The 23,801-nt window shown below is 43.4% G+C and overlaps 1 protein-coding gene across 1 annotated transcript; it reads left to right on the top strand.

Annotated features, from left to right (window-relative positions):
- The first annotated feature begins 1,980 nt into the window (after positions 1 to 1,980).
- LOC115102422 (general receptor for phosphoinositides 1-associated scaffold protein-like) lies at positions 1,981 to 23,328 on the top strand. Its single transcript, XM_029622356.2, is given in 9 exon segments — positions 1,981 to 2,133; positions 2,136 to 2,311; positions 4,952 to 5,004; positions 7,047 to 7,101; positions 18,845 to 18,947; positions 20,461 to 20,554; positions 21,527 to 21,593; positions 22,138 to 22,204; positions 22,300 to 23,328. Coding segments are annotated over 9 exon segments (1,173 nt in total). The 5' UTR covers positions 1,981 to 2,108; the 3' UTR covers positions 22,833 to 23,328.
- The last annotated feature ends 473 nt before the right edge of the window (positions 23,329 to 23,801 follow it).

Here is a 23,801-nt window from a genome sequence, read left to right as displayed (position 1 = left end):
TCGTTCTCCACTGTGGCCCATAATAATGAACGAGTCGGGACGAGACAGTCGAAACCACGAAAGCAAAGCCAAACGAAACGAAATGCAGCTAGTTTGCGGACTTTCCAGCTGCAGCCTGAATTAATTGTGTTAGCTGTATAGTTGGATAGCTAGCAAGGGAGAAGGGCCTCCATAGCAACCACTTGTTTGCCAATGAAACCTGTAAAGTTATGGACCTATCAAACGGGTGTGAGGTAGTTTTGCTGTACATGACTGTCACTACGAATAGAACTAACGATCAGAGAACGCCTAAAATTGCTCTTGACAGACAGTTTTTTTAGCGCCACGTTTTGTTGAAAAATGTATGGGTTGGGAAATAATCTTGCGTTATAATGCTGGTGACCCTTTGTACAAAAGCAACAATACACTCGAGTACATGTGTTTGTGCCATGGCTGTGGTGGTTAACCAATCTGCTTTGCCTCATGGCTATGCCACATCACAGCCATGATAAAACAAATGTGTAGCATATGACCTCATGTATTATTGTTTGCAGTTTTTTTTACAATCATTTACACACTAAAAGTGGTACTTGAGGCATACTCAGTGAAACCATTAACTCATATACCTAATCTTAAAACCAAGTCTGCAAAACTGCAAGTGCATTATCAGCTTTACAGTCAGTTTACAATTGCAAAACACTAAACACAGTTCTCGACATTAGACACATCATTCAAGACTAACAGGTGTTTTGTTTGGAAAACACTGCTATCCAAAATGCCACAACCCTTTATCTACTCCCAGTGCTTACGTGTGAAAACACTTAGAGCTCATTTCTTCACTTAGAAACCAGAGCTTGAGCACTGTAAATAGGCTCCAGGTTGGCGTTCTTGGTTTGGACAACAATGGAGGCCAATTTTGGAGAGAGAGTTAGAGGAGTGCGCGTAAGAGGGGGACAAGGACAAGGAGGAGGCATGCCAGGGCTGGATACGCCACTCAAGACGCTACTTCCCCCGCTGTTTAGCCAGAGAGAACATTGCTTGTGATGTTGATGAGGGGCTGTGGCCAGGCCCAAATAGGAGACAGGATGCACCCTAATTGTTTTTTTCTTTATAGTGACAAGCCTATTTGTTTTTATATTCTACTGTATTTGTTTTGTCTGTTACTGTTCATCCCGAAATCTGGATGTAAATACAATGTCTTTATTTCTCAATACATTTCCCCCCCCCCTTGCATTTCTGTTTGTAGTGTAAATATATACTGAGTATGCATACATACTGTATATATTTGTGCATATACATATACGTGTGAGTGCTATGACAAACTGCCGTGGACTCCACTGAACATGCAAAAGACAAGATAGTAGTGTTTTACATTTGTCACATCCTTGTGTTGTTGGCATGTATAAGAGCTAATCATTTGATGGTGTGTGTGTAGAGTTTTGATGCAAAAACACAATTTTGAGAAGAGTTAAAATAGTTTTGAATTAAGTTTTTGGTTTTGCAAGAGGTGTGTGATGTTTTGCAAGTGTGTGTTTGGGGGTTGTGTGTGTAGTCTAGTGAAAAGGAGCCATAGTTTCAGAAATGATGTGTAAGCAATTGTCAAAAACTGTAATGCTATCCGTCTTGCATTAGAACACAATAGTAATTACTACTTATGTAAGCCTAGGTAATTACAGCCCAGCCTTTGACCAAGTTTGTTCCCAACTAATCTGATAACTTTATAATTTAAACAGCTGTAGCCCATCTTAAACCGATACTGTTTTCATTTTTAGAAACGCAGGCCTTCTTGTTTAGATTTAAGAGAATGCCGGCTATATAGGCAATGTATTTTTTCAGGCATGTGAGACTTTTGCACACTGCACAAATTGCTAATTTCTTGACCCATTGGTTTTTGCAAACGTGCACAAAGATCGCCAAACAAAAGAAAACACAACCATCCAATTGTGTCGTCACAGTAGGGACCGCCTTCTGTGTACTCGCAGCCTTCCCAATTTGAAGTTGTACAATGTGTATGCTGCCTGGACAGAAGCATCAGTGTGTTGGCTGCGATAGAGGAGTGGGAGGGATATTGATATTGTGGACATTTTATTGTTTCTTTGCTTTTTGTTGTTGATCACAGCGCACATAATATGAAGAATATGACACTTCGAAGGCTTAAAAATTAAACTCCTGTGATCCAGCTAGTGGACTTTCGAGCCAGGACGAAATTTACTTTCCGTCCTCAAAGTCAGACAGTTGTAAAACTATGGATTTACCAACTAATTCATCGGAGGTGTATAATTACAAGACTTTGGCTTACTCTGGTGGAACGTTGCCAAGGAACTACAGAAAGGTATGTATCCTGTGTTACAGTGATGGATACATTGTAACTTGCACTTGCTCCTCTAATATTCAGAACTAGGAAACTCGGTCATTTCTGACTTGCTAATGCGTTGAACGTGGCACGTGATTATCTACAACTAGTTAGTTAAAAATGTCCTAGTTCCGATTTGCACAGGAAGGTGGCAGAAGTATTCGACTAAAGATATCAATGAAAGCAGAAGCGTCATGCCTATAGGTGGCACGTGTCCACTTTGACTTGTCCTGTTTTTAAAATATTCTTTGTTGTTTCTCTGTAATACTACTAGCCTGGCAGCTAGCAATTTTTATGAAGTTGGCTTTTGCTAGCCCAGAAAGCTCCCCAACCTCAACTAGGTACACTCTTAGGGAGAAAACGGTGCTAGCTTAGAACTTGAATATGTTTTTGTCCTCGTAGGACAAGCCCTTTTTGGTTCCATGTAGAACCCTTTTCACAGAAGGTTCTTAATGGAACCCAAAAGGGTTCTCTTATGGGGACAGCCGAAGAACCCTTATGGAACCCATTTTTGTAAGAGTGAACTAAGAAGCCATGTCAGGCTATCAATCCAGTTAGTCGCTAGCTTGTCTAACTGTCTTAGCTGGCAAGGCTGGCAGACTTTAGAAAAGCAAGCAATTACTATATGTACTGAATAAGACTCTCATTCCTTTCAATCTTTACACAGAATTTTGCAGAGATGAAGAGAGGCATATTTAGTTTCTTTCAAAAAAAATAGAACCACCAGTCAGTAAACCATATTTTTTTTACATGTAATTAAGTAAGCATAATGATTATGGCTCTAGATTGCAGGAAAAAGCTGTTTCATGTGTTTAAAAAAAAAAAAGAGCTAAATTCACCACCCAGCCACCTGGAATGATGCCCTGAATGAAAGCACATGGCAGTGTCACTTTCAGTAACAGAGCCCATCTTGGATATGCTCAATATTTGAAGTCTGATGTAAAGTTTGTTCATTTCTCATGGCCTCTCACTAGCACATATATTGCGATGTCTGGCGTTAATTATGAGTCTGACGGCATTCATTGTGTTAGAAGCTGTTTTTCAGTCTCTCTATCTCAAGTGGTGGCTGCTGCTAATATACTGACTCAACTCCAGCCACTTTAATAATGGGAAAATTGATGTAATAAATGTATCACTAGCCACTTTAAACAATGCCACTTTATATAATGTTTACATACCCTACATTACTCATCTCATATGTATATACTGTACTCTATAGCATCTACTGTATCCTGCCTATGCTGTTAGGCCATCACCCATTCATATATTTTTATGTACATATTCTTATTAATTCCTTTACACTTGTGTGTATAAGGTAGTTGTTGTGAAATTGTTAGGTTAGATTACTTGTTAGGTATTACTGCATGGTCGGAACTAGAAGCACAAGCATTTTGCTACACTCGCATTAACATCTGCTAACCATGTGTATGTGACAAATAAAATTTGATTTGATTTAGAAACAGCAGTGTGAATATTTGTATGACCCTTTATTGTCTGAGCCCAATATGGGTTGTTGCTGTTTTACGCACCAAGCATTGTTTCCTGTTTTGATATAAGCTTTGTACAAGAGTTGGCACACTCAAGCAACAACATAAATGGTGTTCACTTGCCACGTACCAACGCTTTCCACATGGCCCAGCATCATAATCTGGGAATTTACTGTGATGTAGATTGGCAAAATAGATTTTTGGGGGAAAGCTGAAGCAGTTTTGTTTGACACAACAGCATTGGCTGTCCTTGTTCTATAGATGTACTGTATTAGGAGGTCAGCCAGAGTTATACACAGGCCTCCTTCCTATGTCTCTCACCATCATCTGGAGCCTGGGGCCACAACAGGGGAATGTGCAGGGCACCCTGCTCTGCACCCACCACCCCCAGGAGTCTCTCGCTCTCTCTCTCTCTCTCTCTCTGGGAATAAATGAAGTCATTGAGAGGGGCCCGGGACAATTCTGGGAGTGTTGGAAAATAAAGGAAGCAACATTTTTTTTATGCCCAGAGAGGTAGAGACATAAAAATGCCCTTTCATTGGGTCAACACTTAGGATCATTGAGGTAGAACAGAGGTGAATTGATTGTAGGCTAAATACAGTACGTTATGTAGTATGAGAGACTTGTAGTTTACACTAAGTAAAGTGGAGGTTGGGTCCCAATTTGGCTTGGGTTTTCCCTCAATCCAGTGATTGTGGCAAGAGGACCAAAGACTCAAGTCCACACACACATCTGGTTTGTCTACAGTCTGAGTATAACCTGTACAAATAGGCAGATATTTTAGATCGTTATTGGAAGAAAAAAACCACACACAGTTTGGCGTATCAGCAGTCTGGGCATCACAAGACAGTGGACAGCGTAGAGTAGAGCTAAATATAGACTAAACCGGGATCAGACAGAACCAGAAATGCGTGTATCTGTAATTGTTTCTTACCCGTGTTTTGGCTCAGTAGTTTAAAAACACACACACTACACACACAACATGCCTCAGGAGGACCTGATGGACGAGAAGATTGAGGTGTGTACTGAACCTGGCCTACGTACGTAGTTGGGAAATCCCCGTGTGTGGTTCCCCCCAAAAAAACTGTTTTTGGTTGTCATATTTCATGTCTGTTATGTTTTCAATTCACAGAGTGGCGGGCTGCAGAAGTGGAAGCCTCTCACTCAAACACCAGAGCCACAGAGGTAAGCCCAACAGTCATCTCACACCCTTCCGTCAGTTTCAGGACACATTGGTGTATCTGTCACTTTTTCACTCTTACTGTGAAAGAAGCGCGTCATACCTTAGACCGTCAGAACAGACCCAATCAGCCTTACTCTAAACCCTTTCATTCACAACAGACCCAAATGATGTGTTAACTAAACTACAGTAGGCTGCTTTCAGAGTAATTAGAGTATTTCAGAGGCCTCTGGGTTTGATTCTTGGGAAATTTGAATGTGGTGAGTTACAGAAAGGCAGTAGTACAGTAACCTTTTTGTGTTTTTGGTTATTACTATTTAACATTCTAATGTATTATGCATTTCTATCTAATCTATGGATGCTGTTATGATGTTAAGTGGACATTGCAGTACACACTGCCCAGTTAGACCTTTGGACATTTTTACTTTTGGTATGACGCAAAGAGCCCTTTGGAAACAAAAGAGTGCTTGTCATGTTTTGGCAACAGCAATATCTTGTCATGCAATTTAGATAAGAACATGCAAGAGTTTTATTTGTCATTTTACTGTAGCTGTAGTTATTATCTTAGTAGTGTACTTTGTGGATGATTTATAATGCAATTTTTAATTGTTAAATCTGTAAGATATCAAGTTTTCTTTGTCACGTGCGTTGAATACAACCGGTGTAAACTTTACCGTGAAATGTTTACTTACGAGCCCTTTCCCAACAATGCAGAATTAAAAAGTACAAACAATTTTCTAAGTAAAAAAGGAAATAGTAACACTATAAAAACAATGACTAGGCTGTATACAAGGAGTACCAGTACTGATTCAATGTGCAGAGGTACGAGGTACTTCAGGTAATTGAGGCAATATGTGCATGTAGGTAGGGGTAAAAATGCCTAGGCAATCAGGATATATATAATTAACAGAGTAGCAGCAGAATATGTGAAAGTGTGTGTGGCGTCCGTGTGTGTTGGAGTGTCAGTGTAGTATGTGTGAGTGTGTGTGGGTAGTGGGAGTCCAGTGAGTGTGCAAGGTTCAATGCAAATAGTCCGGGTAGCCATTTGATTAACTCTTCAACAGTGTTAAGACTTGTCGTCTAGTCCATCAAGTCCTCCTGAGGCATGTCGTGTATGTGTGTGTGTATATATATGTTTTTTTTTTAATCATCACTTCCTAAAAGAAACAACCTTTTCACTATTTAATTCTGGGTTTTTTTTGCTTCAAACTTTTTGCCATTTTAGAGTTCTGTTTAACCATGAGTGTATTACACAGCTAGCTATCATGATGTCCATGTATTTTATGCAGAGAAAAAAATCCAAGAGCGTATGTCAAGGGAATTCCACGTGAAACGAAAAGGAGAGCGTGGTTGATAAAGTCAATAAAAAAAGATCCGTTTTAATACAAGTTACAACAGGGAAACACCTCCAACACATAAGCAGAGCGCATGTCTCCCAAGCCTTCTCTGAGCAGGCCCTTGTATCCCAACTACATGTGTTCTGTAAACGCAGAACACAGGGTAGTGAATCAGACAGCCTCCCAGAACATAATAATAACCAGTGTCCTTGGAACTGGCGCCTTTAGACTGGCGCGAACACTATCAGCAGTCCATAACATTCAAGTCTAGTGACCATCAACCTTGCACAAATAAAAGCATGTGTATTACAGAAAGGAACACTATAATACATTGTGTTAATCATTGAACTGATCATTCATTTTATTCCTTTTAAATATCCCATTACAGCAGATAAGATATTATCTGGAGTGAAATATCTATGGAGAGATCGTTGGAAAGCACTCCATTGCACTCTGGCTATTTCATTATTAAGCATTTTCAGTGAGGATGAGGAACCCATGTGTTTTATGCACCAGGTGGTGATGTCACTCACCAGTCACAATTGGGTCATGGCTCAATACTGTGTATCAAGCAGTCATATCCCAAAAATATTCAATACTGGATATCAAGTAATCAATCCCTATGTATTCAATACTGTATATCAAGTAATCATATCCCCATATATTCAATACTGTATATCAACTAATCATATCCATGTTTTTCATTTTAGGAAAGTTGTTGTCCTGGTGAAGAAGGAGGAGGAGACCTTTGGCTTTGAGATCCAGGTAAGCAGATTATAGACGTGGGGGATGGAATGGTGGGGGGTGGGGGTTATTTGTTGATTTCTGAGTGTCCTTCTCCCTCACGTTCACATGAACTCAGATGAGATTGATTCCTCCAACCATGTGGATGATTTTCCGATAAATCCCATAAGGTACACACTCCAATCTAAATGTGTTGAACGGTCATCAGCGTATCGATCAGATACACTACATGACCAAAAGTATGTGGACGCCTGCTCATCAAACATCTCATTCCAAAATCATGGGCATTAATATGGAGTTGCCCCCTGCTACAACAGCCTCCACTTTTCTGGGAAGGCTTACCACTAGATGTTGGTACATTGCAGCTACTCTTCCTGGGTCCACACAGAACATGAAACATGACATAATACAGAACATTAAATCGACAACAGCTCAAGGACAGAACTACATAAATAATGTTTTTATTTATTTTACAGAAGGCACACGTAGCCTACATATCAATACATACACACAAACTATGTAGGTCAAACAAGGGAGAGTTGTTGTGCCATGAGGTGTTGCTTTATCTGTTTTTTGAAACAGAGTTCCATGCAATAATGTCTCTATATAATACTGTACACTTTCTTGAATTTGTTCTGGATTTGGGGACTGTGAAAATATGTCTGGTGGGGTGTGTGTGTGTGTGTCAGAGCTGTGTGTAAGTTGACAAGGCAAACAATTTGGGATTTTCAACAGTTTCTTATTAAAAGAAGTGATGCAGTGTCTCTTCTCAACTCTTAACCAAGAGAGACTGGCATGCATAGTATTTATATCAGTCCTCTAACTATAATGAAGAGCAAGACGTGCCGCTCTGTTCTGTGCCAGCTGCAGCTTAACTAGGTCTTTCCATGCAGCTCTCGACCACACGACTGGACAGTACTCAAGATAAGACAAAACTAGATCCTGCAGGACCTGCTTTTTGGAGTATGGTGTCAAAAAAGCAGCGCATCTCTTTATTACAGACAGACCTCTCCCCATCTTACATTTACATTTAAGTCATTTAGCAGACGCTCTTATCCAGAGCGACTTACAAATTGGTGCATTCACCTTATGACATCCAGTGGAGCAGCCACTTTACAATAGTGCATCTAAATCTTTTAAGGGGGGGGTGAGAAGGATTACTTTATCCTATCCTAGGTATTCCTTAAAGAGGTGGGGTGTGGGGTTTCAGGTGTCTCCGGAAGGTGGTGATTGACTCCGCTGTCCTGGCGTCGTGAGGGAGTTTGTTCCACCATTGGGGGGCCAGAGCAGCGAACAGTTTTGACTGGGCTGAGCGGGAACTGTACTTCCTCAGTGGTAGGGAGGCGAGCAGGCAAGAGGTGGATGAACGCAGTGCCCTTGTTTGGGTGTAGGGCCTGATCAGAGCCTGGAGGTACTGAGGTGCCGTTCCCCTCACAGCTCCGTAGGCAAGCACCATGGTCTTGTAGCGGATGCGAGCTTCAACTGGAAGCCAGTGGAGAGAGCGGAGGAGCGGGGTGACGTGAGAGAACTTGGGAAGGTTGAACACCAGACGGGCTGCGGCGTTCTGGATGAGTTGTAGGGGTTTAATGGCACAGGCAGGGAGCCCAGCCAACAGCGAGTTGCAGTAATCCAGACGGGAGATGACAAGTGCCTGGATTAGGACCTGCGCCGCTTCCTGTGTGAGGCAGGGTCGTACTCTGCGGATGTTGTAGAGCATGAACCTACAGGAACGGACCGCCTTGATGTTAGTTGAGAACGACAGGGTGTTGTCCAGGATCACGCCAAGGTTCTTAGCGCTCTGGGAGGAGGACACAGTGGAGTTGTCAACCGTGATGGCGAGATCATGGAACGGGCAGTCCTTCCCCGGGAGGAAGAGCAGCTCCGTCTTGCCGAGGTTCAGCTTGAGGTGGTGATCCGTCATCCACACTGATATGTCTGCCAGACATGCAGAGATGCGATTCGCCACCTGGTCATCAGAAGGGGGAAAGGAGAAGATTAATTGTGTGTGTCGTCTGCATAGCAATGATAGGAGAGACCATGTGAGGTTATGACAGAGCCAAGTGACTTGGTGTATAGCGAGAATAGGAGAGGGCCTAGAACAGAGCCCTGGGGGACACCAGTGGTGAGAGCACGTGGTGAGGAGACGGATTCTCGCCACGCCACCTGGTAGGAGCGACCTGTCAGGTAGGACGCAATCAAGCGTGGGCCGCGCCGGAGATGCCCAACTCGGAGAGGGTGGAGAGGAGGATCTGATGGTTCACAGTATCGAAGGCAGCCGATAGGTCTAGAAGGATGAGAGCAGAGGAGAGAGAGTTAGCTTTAGCAGTGCGGAGCGCCTCCGTGATACAGAGAAGAGCAGTCTCAGTTGAATGACTAGTCTTGAAACCTGACTGATTTGGATCAAGAAGGTCATTCTGAGAGAGATAGCGGGAGAGCTGGCCAAGGACGGCACGTTCAAGAGTTTTGGAGAGAAAGAAAAGAAGGGATAATGGTCTGTAGTTGTTGACATCGGAGGGATCGAGTGTAGGTTTTTTCAGAAGGGGTGCAACTCTCGCTCTCTTGAAGACGGAAGGGACGTAGCCAGCGGTCAGGGATGAGTTGATGAGCGAGGTGAGGTAAGGGAGAAGGTCTCCGGAAATGGTCTGGAGAAGAGAGGAGGGGATAGGGTCAAGCGGGCAGGTTGTTGGGCGGCCGGCCGTCACAAGACGCGAGATTTCATCTGGAGAGAGAGGGAGAAAGAGGTCAGAGCACAGGGTAGGGCAGTGTGAGCAGAACCAGCGGTGTCGTTTGACTTAGCAAACGAGGATCGGATGTCGTCGACCTTCTTTTCAAAATGGTTGACGAAGTCATCTGCAGAGAGGGAGGAGGAGGGGGGGATTCAGGAGGGAGGAGAAGGTGGCAAAGAGCTTCCTAGGGTTAGAGGCAGATGCTTGGAATTTAGAGTGGTAGAAAGTGGCTTTAGCAGCAGAGAGAGAAGAGGAAAATGTAGAGAGGAGGGAGTGAAAGGATGCCAGGTCCGCAGGGAGGCGGTTTTCCTCCATTTCCGCTCGGCTGCCCGGAGCCCTGTTCTGTGAGCTCGCAATGAGTCGTCGAGCCACGGAGCGGGAGGGGAGGACCGAGCCGGCCTGGAGGATAGGGGACATAGAGAGTCAAAGGATGCAGAAAGGGAGGAGAGGAGGGTTGAGGAGGCAGAATCAGGAGATAGGTTGGAGAAGGTTTGAGCAGAGGAAGAGATGATAGGATGGAAGAGGAGAGAGTAGCGGGGGAGAGAGAGCGAAGGTTGGGACGGCGCGATACCATCCGAGTAGGGGCAGTGTGGGAAGTGTTGGATGAGAGCGAGAGGGAAAAGGATACAAGGTAGTGGTCGGAGACTTGGAGGGGAGTTGCAATGAGGTTAGTGGAAGAACAGCATCTAGTAAAGATGAGGTCGATCGTATTGCCTGCCTTGTGAGTAGGGGGGAAGGTGAGAGGGAGAGGTCAAAAGAGGAGAGGAGTGGAAAGAAGGAGGCAGAGAGGAATGAGTCAAAGGTAGACGTGGGGAGGTTAAAGTCGCCCAGAACTGTGAGAGGTGAGCCGTCCTCAGGAAAGGAGCTTATCAAGGCATCAAGCTCATTGATGAACTCTCCGAGGAACCTGGAGGGCGATAAATGATAAGGATGTTAAGCTTGAAAGGGCTGGTAACTGTGACAGCATGGAATTCAAAGGAGGCGATAGACAGATGGGTAAGGGGAGAAAGAGAGAATGACCACTTGGGAGAGATGAGGATCCCGGTGCCACCACCCCGCTGACCAGAAGCTCTCGGGGTGTGCGAGAACACGTGGGCGGACGAAGAGAGAGCAGTAGGAGTAGCAGTGTTATCTGTGGTGATCCATGTTTCCGTCAGTGCCAAGAAGTCGAGGGACTGGAGGGAGGCATAGGCTGAGATGAACTCTGCCTTGTTGGCCGCAGATCGGCAGTTCCAGAGGCTACCGGAGACCTGGAACTCCACGTGGGTCGTGCGCGCTGGGACCACCAGATTAGGGTGGCGCGACCACGCGGTGTGGGAGCGTTTGTATGGTCTGTGCAGAGAGGAGAGAACAGGGATAGACAGACACATAGTTGACAGGCTACAGAAGAGGCTACGCTAATGCAAAGGAGATTGGAATGACAAGTGGACTACACGTCTCGAATGTTCAGAAAGTTGAGCTTACGTAGCAAGAATCTTATTGACTAAAATGATTAAAAATGATACAGTACTGCTGAAGTAGGCTAGGTGGCAGTGGCTGCGTTGTTGACTTTGTAGGCTAGCTGGCAGTGGCTGCGTTGTTGATTACGTTACGTTAAAAGAACGACAATAGCTGGCTAGGTAACCTAGAAAATCGCTCTAGACTACACAATTATCTTTGATACAGAGACGGCTACGATCAAACAAATCAAACCGTTGTACTGTAATGAAATGAAATGAAAATGTGATACTACCTGTGGAGCGAGGCGGAATGCGACCGGGTTGTTGAGTTCTAATCGGTAGACGTTGGCTAGCTGTTAGCTAGCTAGCAGTGTCTCCTACGTTAAGGAGATCTTACCAACCATTGAATCTAAATTATGTTTTGACCATGGAAGTTTACAATCTAAGGTGACGCCATGTAATTTAGTCTTCTCAACTTGTTCAACAGCCATACCATTACCAGATTCAGCTGATGTCTAGAACTTAGGGAATGATTTGTACCAAATACAATACTCTTAGTTTTATAGATGTTTAGGACCCGTTTATTGCTGGCCACCCATTCCAAAACAGACTGCAACTCTTTAAGGGTTTCAGTGACTTCATTAGCTGTGATTGCTGACGCGTATATGGTTGAATCATCAGCATACATGGACACACATGCTTTGTTTAATGCCAGTGTCAGGTAATCGCTAAAAATAGAAAATAGTAGAGGGCCTAGAGAGCTAGCCTGCGGTACACCACACTTTACATGTTTGCCATTAGAGAAGCTTCCATTAAAGAAAACACGTTGAGTTCTATTAGATAGATAGCTCTGAATTCACAATATGGCAAGGTTGAAAAGCCATAAAACATACATTTTATGGTTATGGCCAAAACAATAATCACAGGTTGCACTGAAATCTAACAGTACAGCTCCCAGAATCTTCTTATTGTCAATTTCTTCCAACCAATCATCAGTCATTTGTGTGAGTGCAATACATGTTTAGTGCCCTTTTCTATAAGCATGCCGAAAGTATTTTGTTAATTTGTTTACAGAGAAATAGCTTTGTATTTGGTCAAACACAATTCTTACAACAGTTTGCTAAGAGATGGCAGCAAGTTTATAGGTCTGCTGTTAGAACCAGTAAAGTCTGCTTTACCACTCCAGGCCTGAGGACAAAGACTTCTAGGCTCAGATTAAAAATATGACAGATAGGATTGGCTATAGAGTCAGCTACCATCCTCAGTAGCTTTGCATCTAAGTTGCCAATGCCAGGAGGTTTGTCATTATTGATCAATAACAATAAAAAAAATCCACATCTTTTACAAAATTCGAACTTGCAATGCTTTTCTTTCATTATTTGTTTTTTTTATGCATGAATACGATGGCTCACTGTTCGTTGTTGGCATTATCTACCTAAATTTGCCCACTTTGCCAATGATGTAATCAATAAAATAATTGGCAACATCAAATGGTTTTGTGATGAATAAGCCATCTGATTCGATTAAAGATGGAGTTGAATTTCTTTCTGCCCATAATTTAATTTAAAGTACTCCGTGTTTTTCCATCATTCTTCATATCATTGAGCTTGGCTTCATAATGCAGTTTCTTCTTGTTGAGTTTAGTCACATAATTTCTCAATTTGCAGTAAGCCAGCTAGTCAGATGTTCAGCCAGACTTATTAGCTGTTCCTTTTGCCCCAACTATGTCAACCATACAGTTTTTCAATTCCTCATCAATCCATGGAGCCTTAACAGTTCTAATAGTCAGTTTATTAACAGGTGCATGTTTTTAGCAATAATTTGAAGAAGCAAATTCATATATTATTCAAGTGCAGCATGTGGATGCTCCTTATTAATCCCATCAGACCCCACTTTTTTTTACATCCTCCACATAAGAGTCACAACAGATTTTGTATGATCTCTTATACTATTTTAGGCCCAGCTTTTGGAACTTTGGCTTTCCTGGATATAGCATCCAATGGGTACGGATACAGCTTTAGAACAAAGTTCTACAGTATTAGTAAAAATGTGATCAATACATGTGGATGATCTTGTTCCTGTAGTGTTTGTTAATAATCTGAATCAGATTACAGGCACTGGTTACAGTGAGAAGCTTCCTCTTGAGCAAGCAGCATGATGAAAACCAGTCAATATTCCGGTCCCCAAGAAAGTAGACCTTTCTGTTTACATCACATACACGATCTAGCATTTCACACACATTATTTATATACTGACTGTTAGCACTTGGGCAAAGTTAACATGCAACCACAACACTTCATTAACATTTGACATAAGATCTTCTCTAAGCATTACATGGATATGGCTCTGAATATATATGGGTTATATATATACACCTCCCCCATAATAATTTCTCTCTTCTATAGATGGCACCTGGGCCTGTCATTGGGCCGGTGGTGGGTTTTCCAGCCCTGTGGGCGCACTCCACCTCAATCTTCCTGTGGTCCATCTCCAATTTCTCAGAGATAATTTCCTTCACTTTGTCCTCAGACTCCGTCCAGGTCTCGTGTGGAGATTCTGCAATTCCATCCACAACCATGTTATTCCGCCTTGATCGTCCCTCAAGATAATCAGATTTATCCGTCATTGTTATCATGGATTCACACACAGAACTAATGTCCTCTCTCAATGACTTACAGATTGCTGTCATCTTTCCATTCTCCTGTTTCAACTCATTGAGCTGACCCTGGGAGAACTGCAAGCTGTTCATGTGCTGAACCTCTCTGGTCAGGTCATCCATTCTTTTATTAGTTGAATCAATCAGTATTTGGACAAAACGCTTGAAGCTATTTTCTTGTTGTTGTAACAACTGCTTGTAGAACTCTTTTTGTTTGTTTCAAAGATCCTTCACCTGTGATAGACACCACTGTCCTCAACTGTACTCCCGCTGGCTTTGGTCTTTGTTATGGTAGCTAGCAACGTAGGTTACGCTGTTACTCCTAGCAGTTCCAGACGGCAGGTCACAGGGAAGATTTGAAACCATAAACAGCAGGGATCTAGACAGCCACAAACCCGCGACAATCTGCAGTCCCAGCCACAATGGCTAACCGTGTCGCAGGATGCGTTCAAGCCCTCAAGAAACCCTGTTAGCTGGATAGGCAGCTAGCTAGCAGCTAGCTAGACAGAGAGTAGCAGTCCCAGCAACTGATGCCAAATGCATCCAAACTAAAAAGTTAACTAGCTACTAAGAAACTTTCCAATACACTTTCAAAACAACAAACCTTTCCACAACAACCGAGCTCGTTCCACGTTCAACGGGAAGTGCTTCCACTCAGCCACAAGGGCATTAGAGAGGTCGGGCACTGATGTTGGCTGATTAGTCCTGGCTCGCAGTCGGTGTTCCAATTCATCCCAAAGGTGTTGGGTGGGGTTGAGATCAGGGCATTGTGCAGGCCAGTCAAGTTATTCCTCACCGATCTTGACAAACCATTTCTGTATAGACCTCACTTTGTGCACGGGGGCATTGTCATGCTGAAACAGGAAAGGGCCTTCCCCAAACTTTTGCCACCAAGTCGTAAGAACATAATCGCCTAGAATGTCATTATATGCTGTAGTGTTAAGATTTCCCTTAACTGGAACTAAGGGGCCTAGCCCAAACCATGAAAAACAGCCCCAGACCATTATTCCTTCTCCACCAAACTTTACAGTTGGCACTATACATTCGGGCAGGTATTGTTCTCCTGGCATCCGCCAAACCCAGATTTGTCAGTTGGACTGCCAGATGGTGAAGCGTGATTCATCACTCCAGAGAACGCATTTCTACTGCTCCAGGGTCAAATGGCGGTGAGCTTTACACCACTCCAGCCGATGCTTAGCATTGCGCATGGTGATCTTAGGCTCGTGTGCGGCTGCTCGGCCATGGAAACCCATTTCATGTGCTGACGTTGCTTCCAGAGGCAGTTTGGAACTTGCTAGTGAGTGTTGCAGCCGAAGGTATACGATTTTTACCCGCTTCAGCACTCGGCGGTCCCATTCTATGCGCTTGTGTGGCCTACCACTCCGTGACTGAGCCGTTGTTGCTTCTAGACATTTTCACTTCCCAATAGCATCACTTATAGTTGACCAGGGCAGAAATTTGACGAACTGACTTGTTGGAAAGGTTGCAATCTTATGACGGTGCCATTTTGAACGTCACTGAGCTCTTCAGTACGGGCCATTCTACTGCTGATGTTTGTCTATGGAGATTGCATGGCTGTGTGCTTGATTTTATACACCTGTCAGCAATGGGTGTGGCTGAAATAGCCGAAATCTATTAAATTCAAGGGGTGTCCACATACTTTAATGTGTATGTAGTGTACTTTTAAGAAATGTATCCCTGAACCTCATTCTTTCTCAATATAAGGGTCTGATGTATCCCATCCCATGACTGGAGATAAGGAGGCGGTTTTGTAGTTGTTTTCTCTCGGGTCTATTTTCAAAGCGGCATGGTTTTGTAAAATCTTCTCTCACACTCCTGCGTGTCGTGTCAGACCTACTATATTCCAATCCCTCGAGCACTGTAAACACTCCGACTTCTGCACATAGGCCCCTTTTGTCTTTCAGAGCTCCCTCCTCTCTGTCCCTGCAGCGATTCCTTTCAATGCACCACTTGTTGTCAGCCTCACCTCTAAGAGGAGATGCCGGCCAATTTAAGGGCCGTGAAAATCATCATTACCAAAGTACTGCTCTAGGTTCACAACACTGCCTTGTTTTGCTTATAGTTATTCCAGATAGATGGTTAAATTTAGGGTTCGGATAGAGGTCCCTCCTTTCCTGCCAAGCCCTGTTCTTTAGGAAGTGAGGTCAAAGCCCAGAGACGGTAGAGATGGATGGCATTAGGATCCTGTGCTTTTTCCATCATGTCGCTGGACTTTACCAGTTCTAAGTGTGATAAGAGGATAATGTCAGTATCAACTATGTACTGTAAATATATAGTTAGATTGGAATTTGCATGTTCTGTTTCTGTGGAAGGCCTCTGGGTCTGGGAAGGAAGGAAGCCTGCGTTGAGAGATATGGAGAAGTCAACTGCACAGACATGTCAAAACAAGGGAGAATGCTTACAGATTATTTCACGTAGATGAGCATGACACTTGAGTTTGTCTAGTTTTCCTTTCTGTTTGTACAATGCCTTCGGGAAGAATTCAGACCCCTTGACCTTTTCCTAATTTTGTTACATTATAGCTTTATTCTAAAATGGATAAAGTAACCCCCCCCCATCAAGATATCGGATATCACATTTATATAACTATTCAGTACTTTGTCGAAGCACATTTTTGCAGCGATTAGAGATTTGAGTCTTAGGTATGACGCTACAAGCTTGGCACACCTGTATTTGAGGAGTTTCTCCCATTCTTCTCTGTTTCTTCTCAAGCTCTGTCAGGTTGGATGGGGAGCGTCGCTGCACAGTTATTTTCAGGTCTCTCCAGAGATGTTCAATCAGGTTCAAGTCCGGGCTCTGGCTGGGAGACACAAGGACATTCAGAGACTTGTCGCAAAGCTACTCCTGAGTTGTCTTGGCTGTGTGCTTAGGGCTGTTTTCCTGTTGAAAGGTGAACCTTCGCCTCAGTCTGAGGTCCTGAGCACTCTGGAGCATGTTTTCATCAAGGATCTCTCTCTACTTTGCTCAATTAATCTCCCAGTCCCTGCTGCTGAAAAACATCCCCACAGCTTGATGCTGCCACCACCATGCTTCACCATAGGGACGGTGCCAGGTTTCCTCCAGATTTGACGCTTGGCATTCAGGCCAGAATTAAATCTTGATTTCATCAGACCAGAGAATCTTGTTTATCATGGTCTGAGTGTCCTTTAGGTGCCTTTTGGCAAACTCCAAGCAGGCTGTCATGTGCCTTTTACTGATGTGTGGCTTCCGTCTGGCCACTCTACCATAAAGGCCTGATTGGTGAAATGCTGCAGAGATGGTTGTCCTTCTGGAAGGTTCTCCCATCTCCACAGAGGCACTCTAGAGCTCTCTCAGAGTTACCATCGGGCTCTTGGTCACCTCCCTGACCAAGGCCCTTGTCCCCTGATTGCTCAGTTTAGCCGGGCGGCTAGCTCTAGAAAGAGTCTTGGTGCTTCCAAACTTCTTCCATTTAAGAAGGATGGAGGCCACTGTGTTCTTGGGGACCTTCAATGCTGCAGGAAGTACCCTTCCCCAGATCTGTGCCTCTACACAATCATGTCTCTGAGCTCTATGGACAATTCCTTCGACCTCATGGCTTGGTTTTTGCTCTGACATGCACTCTCAACTGTTGGACCTTATATAGACAGCTGTGTGCCTTTGGAAATAATGTGCAATCAATTGAATGTACCACAGGTGAACTAATCAAGTTGTTTAAACATCAAGGATGATCAATGGAAACAGGATGCACCTGAGCTCAATTTCGAGTCTCATAGCAAAGGGTCTGAATATTGTGTAAATAAGATTTCTGTTTTTTTAATCTAAAAACCTGTTTTCGCTTTGTCATTATGGGGTATTGTGTGTAGATTTGATGAGAATGTCTTTATTGAATCCATTTTAGAATAAGGCTGTAACGTAACAAAATGTGGGAACAAGTCAAGGGGTCTGAATACTTCCCGAATGCACTGTGGATAGCTGGTTTTACACCTGAGTAGGTGGCATTTGACATGATTTACTGACTATGGAATTGCCCATTATTTTGTCTGTCACTTAGCGTCTCAACAGACAAGCATGTCAAGGGAAAACCTGAGTTCAAACGTCACCTCAGGATAACGCTGTCGGACGGCAGTTGAATTACGTGATTCTTTTGACAAGACAACTTAGGGGAAGTCTGGCTGTGGTTGTCACATTTGCCTTCGAGATAGAAACTGTCATGTGTGAATCAAGGAAGGAAGGTCGTCAACAAGATGTGTGGAAAATGTTTGCGTGTCAAGTACACTGTTGGTTTACCTTTTATTTTTCTGCAGTATGATGACACAGAATAGAATGTTTTTTAATGTCACTGGTAAATCATAAGGAAATATGTCTGATTGTTCTAACCAAATGTGTTGATAAAAGTCCTGGCTCATGAAGAGACTGCTTTTCATATCCTTTTTTATGACAGATGTTGATAGAGAGCTGTATTAGTTTCGACTAACCACACAAGGGAAATGTAAGCTTATTTTTTTTGTATATAAATTGATATCTGTCTTCCTTCTGCCTATCTGTTTCAAAGTTGTCTGTCTTGCAGTTTCGTCAGCCAATGTTATCTAATCTGCTGTGTAGCACAGGGTTTGTCTGACGGTCCTCGCCAGAGTCAGGCCTTCAGATGCAGACTACAATCTCAGAAGCACATAGTTTAATATCACAAATATTCAACAATACTGTTGGAGAGGTGCTAGGCTCCCCTGTACCATGAACTGTCTTCAAAGTTTCAAATGCATTTCTGTCTGTTACACAGCAAAGCCTAGAGCTTTAGGTATAGACCTTTTGGCATTTGTGAAGGGAAATGACCAATGATTTTGAACATGACGAAAGAACATAAACATGCCCTGCATCTAATTGTTCCTAAGAATACATTTATTTGAATGAAAAGCTGTCAACCAAAAATTCTAATTCTAAGTCATTATTCCACCTTCTTCCAGACATATGGGCTGCACCACCAGGACCAGAACTCTGTGGAGATGTGCACATTTGTGTGCAAGGTTCATGACGGCAGCCCCGCTCAACAAGCCGGACTCAAAGTCGGTAAGTGAAACTGAAAAACCCTGTTCAATAGGGATTTTTTTTTTTTTAATTTACAGTGTTGAACAGCATTCGACACATACAGTACATGACCTGCCTTTACTGAATATAGACCTCAGGCGAAGAAGGGAGGACAGGTGTTTTTGATAGGAGCCCGCCCCTTTCTTGTTTGCCAGCCAGGAAGCTAGTAGTCTCTAAGTAAACGCAAGCACAAATGCGTTAGCGAAGTACAAATATTAGTGTGCCTACTCATTTTCCAGTCAACAAACACTAAAGGGAGAGATTAATTTAACAAACACCATATGAGTCAACTCCCTCGTCTCCGTTGCCGCCTTGCCAGATACAATACCTCTGTCAAACACATACAGGAACTCGGCCATGTCTATTTCAATCATGTTTTTTTGTGTGTATTTCAAAAATAGCATTCTTGAATAGACATGCTCTATTTTCTTTCTAGTCTGAATCATCATTACCATCCAGTTGATCAGAAACAATAGGGGAAGTGAACGAAGAAGTTGTATATTCTCACATTTCATTTCTCTAAACCTTATACTACAGTACACGTGTCTGTTAATCTCAGAGAGAAGGCGCTCTAGAGGCAGGGCTACATCCTCCCCTTCACACTACACATCACATCAGACATGCAAGTGTCAGTTTCACTTCCTACATTCCATACATGACTTGTTTATTGTTCCCTCCCTGTGTTTTTCTCTAAACTGAACCATTAGGACTTTATCAGTTGTGGCTGCTTTGTGTGACGTGCTGTTGTCAGTGCCCAATAATGTTTGTGCCATGTTTTGTGCTGCTACCATGTTGTATTGCTACCATATTGTTGTGTTGCTACCCTGCTCTGCTGTCATGTGTTGCTGCCTTGCTATGTTGTTGTCTTCGGTCTCTTTATGTAGTGTTGTGTTGTCTCTCTTGTTGTGATGGTGTGTTTTGTCCTATATTTATATTGTATTTATTTTTAATCCCCGTCCCCGCAGGAGGCCTTTTGCCTTTTGGTAGGCCATCATTGTAAATAAGAATTTGTTCTTAACTGACTTGCCTGGATAAATAAAGATTTACATTTGAAAAAAGATCTCACTGGGGAGAAAAGGGTGTGGGGAAAAGGCATTGTGTTTCAGCCTGCAACTCCAACCAGGTCGGGTCAGAACCATCTGAAATCATTTTTTTTTTAAATGGAATAGACTTGCCATAGTTTGACAGTAACAGATGGAGTAACACAAATCCTTGATCAATATTTTTCAGGCTTTCTTATCATGAAAAGTGGGTAACCACGGCACGTGTGCCAAGTCGCCTGCCATGACCACACAGCCAGGGTTTAGACTAGAGTGCCTGTATCACACATGGGCTGCAGGAGCACCAGCCAACCAAGTGCTTCTTATTGCTCTACAAACCACAGACGCTAGTGGGATCAAAATAGTCTCAGCAGAACCACAGCCGTGATAAAGCCACACTGGAATGAACTGGGTCCGTTGCCGTTTTGTTAACATGCGTGTTGTTTTGTGCACAGGGGACACCATCACTAGCGTGAATGAGACCACTGTGGACGGATTTCAGCACAAGGAGATTGTTCAGCTAATCAGGGCCTCTGGGAACTCCATTAAGTAAGCAGATCAGATCTCATTGGTAAAGGGAACTGGCACGGGGATTGGGGGCTGGTTGTGGATGGTAACAAAACTTCAATGCTCCACTTTGTATAGGCCCTAGTCAAATCGGTTCTTTATAAAGAGTTTGTCAACGCTTTCTAATGTCGTTTTCATACGGATAGATCTATCTTGAGTCTTTTTTTTCTTGCGCAGTGTAGCAGTACAAAAATCACACACAATCGATAATGTAGTCTGGCTGTTGACTGAGAATGGGAATACTCATTCCTGGCTGACTCTGTAAATCTAGTCTAGTGGCTCCTGAAAGATATTCTGGAGAAAGGTCTTTCAAGTGATTACCATACAATGAATGTGACATGGACGTACTCTAAACCGTTCTGTTCATGTTTGCACACCAAAGTTGCCTAGAAGCAAGCCATATACCGTTGTTAATATGCAGAATGAACTTGCTCCGTGTTACATTGGAACCACACTCTCACTCTCTTTGTCTGCTTGTAAAAGATAAAAGGCCTATTAGAATCGAGACTCATTTTTATAAACTCAGAAGGCAACTGATTAAGCAGTGGAGTTAACCACATGAGAGGCCCAGCTCATGCCTCTTGTCTAACTATAGACTTCATCAAATTATTCTCGCCTCTAGTAAACATATAGGCCTACTGAACCATTAACAGAGAGCTTGTATCAGCCCAGTAAAAACAACAAACCCCCTCAGATGTGCACCTGTTGCTGCAGTCTAGTGGGTGTCTTGAAATGTGATACCATCCTGAAGCCCCCCCTACTTGTAAACTGTTGAGCCGAGACTCTAGCATGTTAGGGTCTCCTATATAAGGGCCTTTACATGGCTACTTCTGAAGTTCCTCTCTATTCTTAATTGGGCCCAGAGTATGCTTTGAATCCTTATTTTCTTTGTGGCTCTCTGGCCTTCCTGTGTCTGAATTAACATTAACATTAACATTACTGTCTTTACTATAGGCTGGAAACAGTGTACAGCGACTCCATTCGAAAAGCAGAACTGGAGGCAAGGCTTCAGTATCTAAAGGTGAATCTCCCCCCCTTACCCTTGTTAGCAAACCTCTGGTTCTGCTTGCTTCTATATTTCAACAGAAATTGAATATCCAGTGTGGTGTGTGACAATGACAATAGGAGTTGACTATAGAGCACAAACAGATCTGGGACCAGGCTAGTGTGTGACTGGGATCAGTCTGACAGTGTAGTGAAAAGCCTACAGCCAGTAGCCCGAAAAAGCAGCTCTCTCACCATGCAGCACGCTAGATTTAGACCAACTCCTTTCCCACCTGTTTTTCCCTCTGCTCCCACCTGTTTCATGACTAGCGGCAGCAATGCTCTCCAGCATGCTTACAGAAGGCTGTGAGAGCACATTGAATGAAAGTAGACACATAGTTTTACAAGCTTACGTTACACTTGGCTGGTAGAAAGGACCTTTTTAGTATCTGAAAACAAGTGGCTTTTCTCAAGGTGACGGCTGCTGTCCCCAAGCTCATCCATCAGGCTCACAGTTGGAAATCACACAAAATGTCACCTTTTTGACTGCTTTCTAATATTGCTGTATTTTCTTTAAACAGCAAACCCTACATGAGAAATGGGATGAATACAGATCTTTGATGATGCAAGAGCAGAGGCTTGTTCATGGTAAGTTATTCGTTTATGTTGATCTATATGATCTCAGGTAAATTTAATTTGAAGTCAATTCAAGATGTGTAACACTCTTTCCCTGTGTCCTCTAGGCATAGTGATGAGTGATGCTGCTATCTATGAGTCCCTGGAGTCTGCGGGGGTGTACGGCAGTCTGGGCGCACCGAGCCCGGCTGCCCTGCGTGCCCTCCGCTGCACCGGCAGCACCAACAGCAGCGCCAGCCACCTGAGTGTCACCACAGAGGAGGACCCACTCTACCAGACCTGTCTGTACCAGGGGCAGGGCGACCGCCTCAACGACGCCAACGGTGACCTCACCAGAACCACCAGCAGCACAGAGAAAGACCAACAGGAACAGGAGAAGCCACCCCAGGGTAAGCAGAGAATGATCCGTCCCGCCAGCGAGCTCTTCACCTCGGCCAAGGCCCACCTGACCCGCAGCGCCAGTACACGCAGCTACCTGAGGGGCTCCAACAACTCTTCGTCAGCACCAGGGGAGAAAGTGCAATCGGGAGGGTTCAGCTCGCTACAGAGGAAACCGAAACAGAAGAGCTTCCGCCGACGCCTCCTCAAGTTCATCCCTGGACTGAACAGAGCCATGGAGGAGGAGGAGAGCAAGCTCTGAGGACTAAACAGACTAAACACCCAAAGAACTGGAGACTCTTTCTGACCCAAAGACTTAACATTGCCTCTGACTCTCTAAAACTAACAACCAAAGATTTCAAATAGTGCCAAATCTATCCAGTCATACTTTTGTACTTGTTAATGTTACATTTGGTCCAGTAGAACCAATGGTTCTTTGAGTTTTGAAGCACACTCAATTTTCAGGAGAGGATTTGACATCTGTACATACTGTATCTTGGTTACTGGTTTTATATTTCATAAGTTATTTATTTATTTTTGAATTGTAAGACCTATGTACAGAATGATTTTTTTTTCTTTTTTTGTGCTTTTTAAAATTATTTTTATTCGATTTTTTTTTTGTCATCATGACAGTTGAAAACAAATGCCTCATTACATGAGACTTTTTATAAGAGGCACATTTGTTTACTGCCTTTGTACCAGATTGATCCTGTGTTCTTTGCCAAAAATATCTAAAAATAAATGTGTCATTTTGATTAGCCTGGCTTGTTTTTTTATCTAAGTATGTATGAGGACTTTGTTTCCTGGAGTACATTGACTGTCTATTCCACAGCTGGTCTAAGAAGTTGTAGCTGACCCAGCACGTTAACATAATACACCATTTATAAGCAAAAACACCAGATGTTTCACTCTAGACTGTGAAGCAGTCACACAATAACAGTGAAAATATATATTATTCTGAGATACTTGTAATATCTATCCCCTTCATGTGCTTTCATAACCCTTTTGGCCCTTTAAAAAAAATGTATGGCCTCAAGGGTAGGGATGAGGGATGGGCGGAGGAGGGTTTTGGTGGTTGAACATTCTTCCGATTCTCAAGCTGTGATTGTCGGAGAGGCATAATCCAGAAAGGAGGCCGTTTTGTATTTGGTCTGACAGTCATTTAGTTGTCGGGAGAACGCTGCGGGAATGTGCTGAGAAAAGAATGGCCCAACATTCCAAAACCCGGCTG

The sequence above is a fragment of the Oncorhynchus nerka genome, linkage group LG20 (genome assembly GCF_034236695.1).
Source record: "Oncorhynchus nerka isolate Pitt River linkage group LG20, Oner_Uvic_2.0, whole genome shotgun sequence".
Classification (NCBI taxonomy): Eukaryota; Metazoa; Chordata; class Actinopteri; order Salmoniformes; family Salmonidae; genus Oncorhynchus; species Oncorhynchus nerka.
The sequence above is the reverse complement of the archived record's forward strand: the minus strand, read 5'-3'. Positions and strand labels throughout refer to the sequence as shown.